The sequence below is a fragment of the Ictalurus punctatus genome, chromosome 25 (assembly GCF_001660625.3).
Source record: "Ictalurus punctatus breed USDA103 chromosome 25, Coco_2.0, whole genome shotgun sequence".
Taxonomy (NCBI): Eukaryota; Metazoa; Chordata; class Actinopteri; order Siluriformes; family Ictaluridae; genus Ictalurus; species Ictalurus punctatus.
The window spans coordinates 16,977,289-16,983,288 of record NC_030440.2 but is presented as its reverse complement, the minus strand read 5'-3'; the positions used below and the strand labels follow the sequence as shown (position 1 = coordinate 16,983,288).

At 45.6% G+C, this 6,000-nt stretch overlaps 1 protein-coding gene across 1 annotated transcript in view; it reads right to left on the bottom strand.

The window, feature by feature from the left end:
- The window catches only part of syne1a (spectrin repeat containing, nuclear envelope 1a), a 210,663-nt gene that overhangs the window by 12,623 nt on the left and 192,040 nt on the right, over positions 1 to 6,000 (bottom strand). Inside the window, exons 135-140 of the mRNA XM_053675608.1 lie at positions 4,989 to 5,126; positions 4,109 to 4,300; positions 2,814 to 3,123; positions 2,618 to 2,686; positions 1,944 to 2,002; positions 547 to 673 (exon numbers count right to left, since the gene is read on the bottom strand). Of these exons, the coding sequence (XP_053531583.1) occupies positions 547 to 673; positions 1,944 to 2,002; positions 2,618 to 2,686; positions 2,814 to 3,123; positions 4,109 to 4,300; positions 4,989 to 5,126 (895 nt within the window). The remainder of the gene's footprint in view (positions 1 to 546; positions 674 to 1,943; positions 2,003 to 2,617; positions 2,687 to 2,813; positions 3,124 to 4,108; positions 4,301 to 4,988; positions 5,127 to 6,000) is intronic.

Sequence of the window (6,000 nt, the reverse complement as noted above, 5' to 3'; positions counted from 1 at the left end):
TGGGATAGGTTGTTTGTAGATGGTTGAATTTTTTCTCTCCTATTCAACACCACTGTACCTGCGCTAGCAATAACAAGGTCCAACCGTGATGTCACAGGAATAATCGCAAATACAGCAACAAACCAGGAAGTCAGCAGCAGAATCACGGGATATTTCAGCAGATTTCAGGATATATATATATAACACATTTCAGGAGGAAGTTTCCCTGTGTGAAAACGTTTCCCCAAAACTAGCTTCAGGTCATCTCGTTAGCTAAAACACCATCGCCCGTCGTTCTGTGAAGCTCGAGTTCGCCAAAAAAAAGCTCCTCCCCACAACTTCCTGCTTCCCGGAACTTCCGAGCAGGAAAAAGGTTCCCGCAACGTTCTGCCCTGGTTCCTCGGATTAAACTAAACAAATAAATAAATAAATAAATAAGCAAAAGAAAACAAACAAACAAAAAAAAAAACACCACACCTTCATATCCTGAGTTCCTGACAGAGTTCCTGAAAAGGTTCCTGTATAATTAGCTGTGTGCTGATCTGTGTGTTCTCGCGCGATTGTAACCTGTGTTCTGTGGTTCCGCGTTCTCGGGGTTGTTTAATCCTTCCAGGTCGCTCTCTTCCTCCTCCAGTTCTCCCTCGGCTCTCTTCAGAGCGTTTATGCTGCCCCGACAGTCTCCCATCAGACGCATCTACACACACACACACACACACACACACACACACACACACACACACCATGCACTTAAAACATCTTTTCTCACGTGGATACATTAAAAAAACAAAACAAGTCTGGGCCTCTGGTCCACACTGAAATGTCATTGGAACATGTTTGGTTATCATTCCCTGCAGGATTTCACGGACGCAGAATCAAGGAAACTCGGCAGATATCGGAAAGAGCTTGCGATCGTTCTAAATTTCCGCAGATCTGAGCCGAGGCGTGTCACGTGACGTCATCACAACGCGCGTTCCGCCAAAGTCGCCTTCTAAAAGGTCTCGTTTACCAACAGACGTCACCGAGAAAGGGCGTGCGGAAGTGTTTACTGCGATTCCGTCGATTCACGCGCGCAAATTTAGAAAAATGCAGCAGCGACGTCGAGCGTTTTCGGCCGCGACGGTCACAAACAGATCCTGTACGGTCTGATCTATAAATAAATGTATTACAGTGAAACTCTTGTATTTCTCCTTCGCTTGTTTTTCATCATTTCCTGTTCCCTTTGGGGCGAAAACGAACGAACGAACGAACAAGCGTCCCGGATGTGTATCGGCGATTACCGGACATATTCAAAATCGGCGTTATCGTCTGACGTGCCGCTACTACGGATCACTACGTGCTTTTAGAAAAAAAAAAAAAAACAACAACAACAAAAACAACAACAAAAACCCCAGGAAGTGTGTGACGGTAAAGGAGGAGGATACAGGACTTCCTAGGCGCTGCAAAATATTACTCACCCAAAACTGATTTCTGCAGACGTTGATCTTATTTTTATCAGATCTTCAATAAAATAAATAAATAAATAAATAAATAAATAAATACATACATACGGTTCCAGGATACGCATCTCGATCAGAGAAAAGGGCGCACCGAAGAGCCGACTTGTCCCGCCAGGTCGGGTTTAGTTTTTAGACGTCTTATACGTTATTTGTAAAATGACAGTAATACCCGGCGCCCCTGCTGCAACGAGACAAGTCGAGCGCTTCTTACCTCGAACTCGAGTAAAAACAGGAAGGAAGCCGCTGAGGAAAAACTCTCTCAGACATTTGACCTTGCTGTGACCTTGACCCCCGGTTTGGACCGATTTTCAAATTCGAAGGAGTTGGTCTGGGAGCGACGATAACCCCGAACACATCCTACGGACACTCGTTCTCCAGATATCCGCGAAGTTTATTCGACATTTCGTTCCCCTAGACTAAATATTTCCCACAGCCTCAAAGCCCCAGACTGCTTAAAACTGTACTTACGTAACCGCTGTACGATGTGTTGTGGCTGTCGAGGTCCAGGACGTGACGCGCCGGGTCGCCTGTGAGGGGATGAAGTGTTAGAACCGCGTGTAAAGGAAAGAACGACACACCGAGGGAGAAAAACGCAGGGTTTCGTTATTTCAGACCGGAGCAGACGTCGTGCATGCGGCGGACTTAAATAAAGTTCGTGAGGAAAGATGACACGGGATTAATGACAATCGATCGATTGAATGGATTTAAGGGTCAAAGAGGAGTTTTGTTCAGAAGGTGTTGGGTAATTTTCTATAACAGCAGCTCTGACGATAGTGCAGGTTTACATCGGTGCGATATCGTTTCCATAGTAACAGCTCGGAGACGGAGACTCGGAGAGTGGTTTTTTGATTTCCTTGTAAGACAGAGAAGCTGTTAATCCTATATCGTTTTCGATAATGTTGAACAGCCTCTAGAGCAAAATCAGACACGTCTTTGACCCCTTACTCAAGTCCAAGCATTATGTTAGTTAATACATGCCTTCATTTTTATTATTATTATTATTAGCGTGTTTTTAGCTAGAAACGGCAGTACACAGAATGAGTCATGCAAATGACGTGAATCCACATGCGTTGTGCCGGAGACGATGTTACGATGTTATTAGTCAGCAGGGTTCATTTTACACCCCCACACTCGGTGCGTACCGGAGGAGGACCTCAGCGTGCTTTCTGTCAGTTTTATATAAGCCTCGGGACTCTCGGGAATCACTACGTCTGTGAAGAGAAACAGACACGACAAAAACACACCAGCCCTTCATTTAATACAGCTACAGTGTGGATGTGCAATCGCGTACACGTCCACCACACGCGCTCACACGCGCTCACACGCGCTCACACGGACCTTTGAGAGCTGCAGTAGTGCCGCATGCAACGTCCTCGTCCTCTTCGCCCCGCCCCTTCTTTTTCGATGACATGGTATGACCCATGGGCTCAAGGTCGTAGTCGTGGTCCCACTCTAAGGGGATGGAGTCCACGCTGGCCGGAGTCTCCCGACCCGAGCAGTTAGCGCGCAGCGGCGCCGGGCTGACGGACGCGGTCCGGCTGTTGGTGCTGGGTAAAGAGTTCCCCTCCTCCCACTGGAGGTCAGAGAGGTCACTCGAGCCATCGAGGTCAAACTCCCGATCTGAACCGTCACAGTCGTCGTCAGCCAGCTGTGAACGACACGGAGGGTTTTACACAGCTTTTCTGAATGGAATTCGTCAGAACAACAAACTGTGAACTAAGGAAGGAATAAACCACTCTGCGTTGTGCTGTTACAGGAAACAAATTAACCATGGAGAGGGGTGATGGAGAGGTGTGATGGAGAGGGGCGACGGAGGGGTGATGGAGAGGGGTGATGGAGGTGTGATGGAGAGGTGATGGAGAGGGGTGATGGAGGTGTGATGGAGAGGTGATGGAGAGGTGTGATGGAGAGGTGATGGAGGGGTGATGGAGAGGGGTGATGGAGAGGGGCGACGGAGGGGTGATGGAGAGGGGTGACGGAGGTGTGATGGAGAGGGGTGATGGAGAGGTGATGGAGAGGGGTGATGGAGGGGTGACGGAGAGGGGTGGTGGAGGGGTGATGGAGAGGGGTGATGGAGAGGTGATGGAGAGGTGATGGAGAGGGGTGATGGAGGGGTGATGGAGAGGGGTGACGGAGAGGGGTGACGGAGAGGGGTGACGGAGAGGGGTGACGGAGAGGGGTGGTGGAGGGGTGATGGAGAGGGGTGATGGAGGGGTGACGGAGAGGGGTGACGGAGAGGGGTGACGGAGAGGGGTGACGGAGAGGGGTGACGGAGAGGTGTGGACGTACAGTATGTCCCGGAGTGTTTTATTCCTCTTACACCGCAGCGATTTGCCAACATTTACAGTTCTTGTTTTGTTTTTTACATTTAGTAGTAGTTTTTATCCATTTATAGTTACAGCGAATGTTGTCGAACGTCTGAAAAACGTTAGTTCCTGTTCTCACTCACGTTACAGCAGCTATATAAACCAGTTCAACAGTATGGAATGATCATCTGCGCGATTATGATTCGGATATGAATTTTGTAAACCTGATTTTTATTATTATTATTATTATTATTATTATTATTATTTAAAAAGCTTTGTTGTTAAATGAAGTAGAATGGAATGAAATGAAACGACGCGGCGTCTCACCGGCAGGCGTGTGAGCTTCCTGTAGTATCGATCGACGCGGCCGAACACTTCCCTGCAGTACCGCTGCAGCTCGTCCAGCTCCTCCTCTATCACAGCAGCGTCCAGAGGCTCGCTCTTCTCCATCAGAGCTTCACCCTGACCGAACACACTCCCGATCTTCCCCGTGTTCAGATCAATCTCCTGCTGGAACGCCTGACACACACACACACACACACGCACACACACACGCACACACACGCACACACACACAATCAGCAACGATACAAGAAGTCAAACTTTACATCTTTCAATAACAGAACACCTCTGATAGCTTGGCCTAGCAAGTGCGCGTGTGGGCGGGGCTAATTTCAAAACATCCTTCGTATTTAGGTCTGGATTTTAAACTAACAAACAATTCAATCTTCTACTAACAAACACTAAAATGTACCACTGACTGAAAGTTTGGCTTCGTTTCTTTGGATGCATATAAATCTACAACCGAATGTAGCCACTACACTATCTTTAAATCGACTTCAAAATTGCAAAGAAATAAATAAATATATCGTTTGCTTTAAACAATACAAACTTTAAAAAAAAAAAAAAAAAAGGTAAATATTTATTTACTCTTAAAACATCATCTTCAAACTGAGATGCTGAATCGAGTCAAAGTTTAGAATCTGTACGTTCGATAGGATCGCATAGTTGAAGGGGCGGTGTGTCATTTTTAGCGCCCCCTGCTGTCTGAGGAACAAATAAAAACACTTGTGTCGTCGTCTTCCCTCAAAACAAATCCAGTTGTTGTTTTTGTTTTTTTGGGGGGGGGGGATTATATCTGGGCTATAGTAAACATAAACGTAAACGTAAATGTAAACGTAAACACACACACACACACAGTCCTCACCCTGAGCTGTTTGAGCTTGGCCTGAACGTCACACTCGGAGAAGTGCTCGATGTTGGTGAGCTGCAGGTCCATCTCGGTCAGCCACACCAGAACCCCGTCTCTGACCGTCTCAAACTCCTCACGCTGCCCGATGAAGTGCTGCAGGACCACACGTGCATCACTCACACTCGCTTTTATAGCCAATCTACATCTAAACATTTTAGCAACGTCACGCTAAACATTCTCCATCACACTCATTCCTCCAGTGCTTTAAACATAAAATGATTGTTTTAAAAAAAAAAAAAAAAACAGAGATGCTAGAGATTTCTTTTTCACACAATTTGGGAGTATCAGGGTTAACACAAGCTACTTGGCTGTTGGTTTTAATTACTAGGTAACAGCTAGCGTAACGTTAGCTAGCTTTCTCTCAAACATGGCTATTGGGTTTAATGATGAATTATAACCAGCTAGCTTAATGTTAACTAGCTTACTCCTGAACTTAGCTAGCTTGCTAGTGAACTTGTCTACTATGACTTTTCATCACACTGTATAATTGCTAGCAAACTTGGCTACTCATTTTACTACTCAGAGTTCTCGTGTATTTTTTCTTCTTCTTTTTTATATTGCTATTATTTTAAAATGCCAATAAAGCTAGCCGAAACTGTTAGCTAACGGTGTAAATGTTAGCTAGCTTGCTAGGCTGCTTAGCTATGTGGCAAGGATATATATATCCTAAATATACCATATTTAAAATATGCCTCGTGTTAGCTAGCTTGCTAATGTTTGGTTTTAACTTGCTAATACTTACTAACATTACCTGGCATGTAACATTAGCTAAACTAAGTGCTTAGCTAGCTAACTGTAGCCGTAGGCAGATGGCTAGCGTAGCTTACTAAGTGATTACATGCTAACTCTGTTACACGTGCGTACTCGTGTGTGTGTTTTTTTTAACTGTGTAAAGTTGTACGTTGCTGTAGCGTGTGGTGCAAAGACATCCTCCATTTTCTTTTCTTTTTTTTTTCCGAGCTTGATT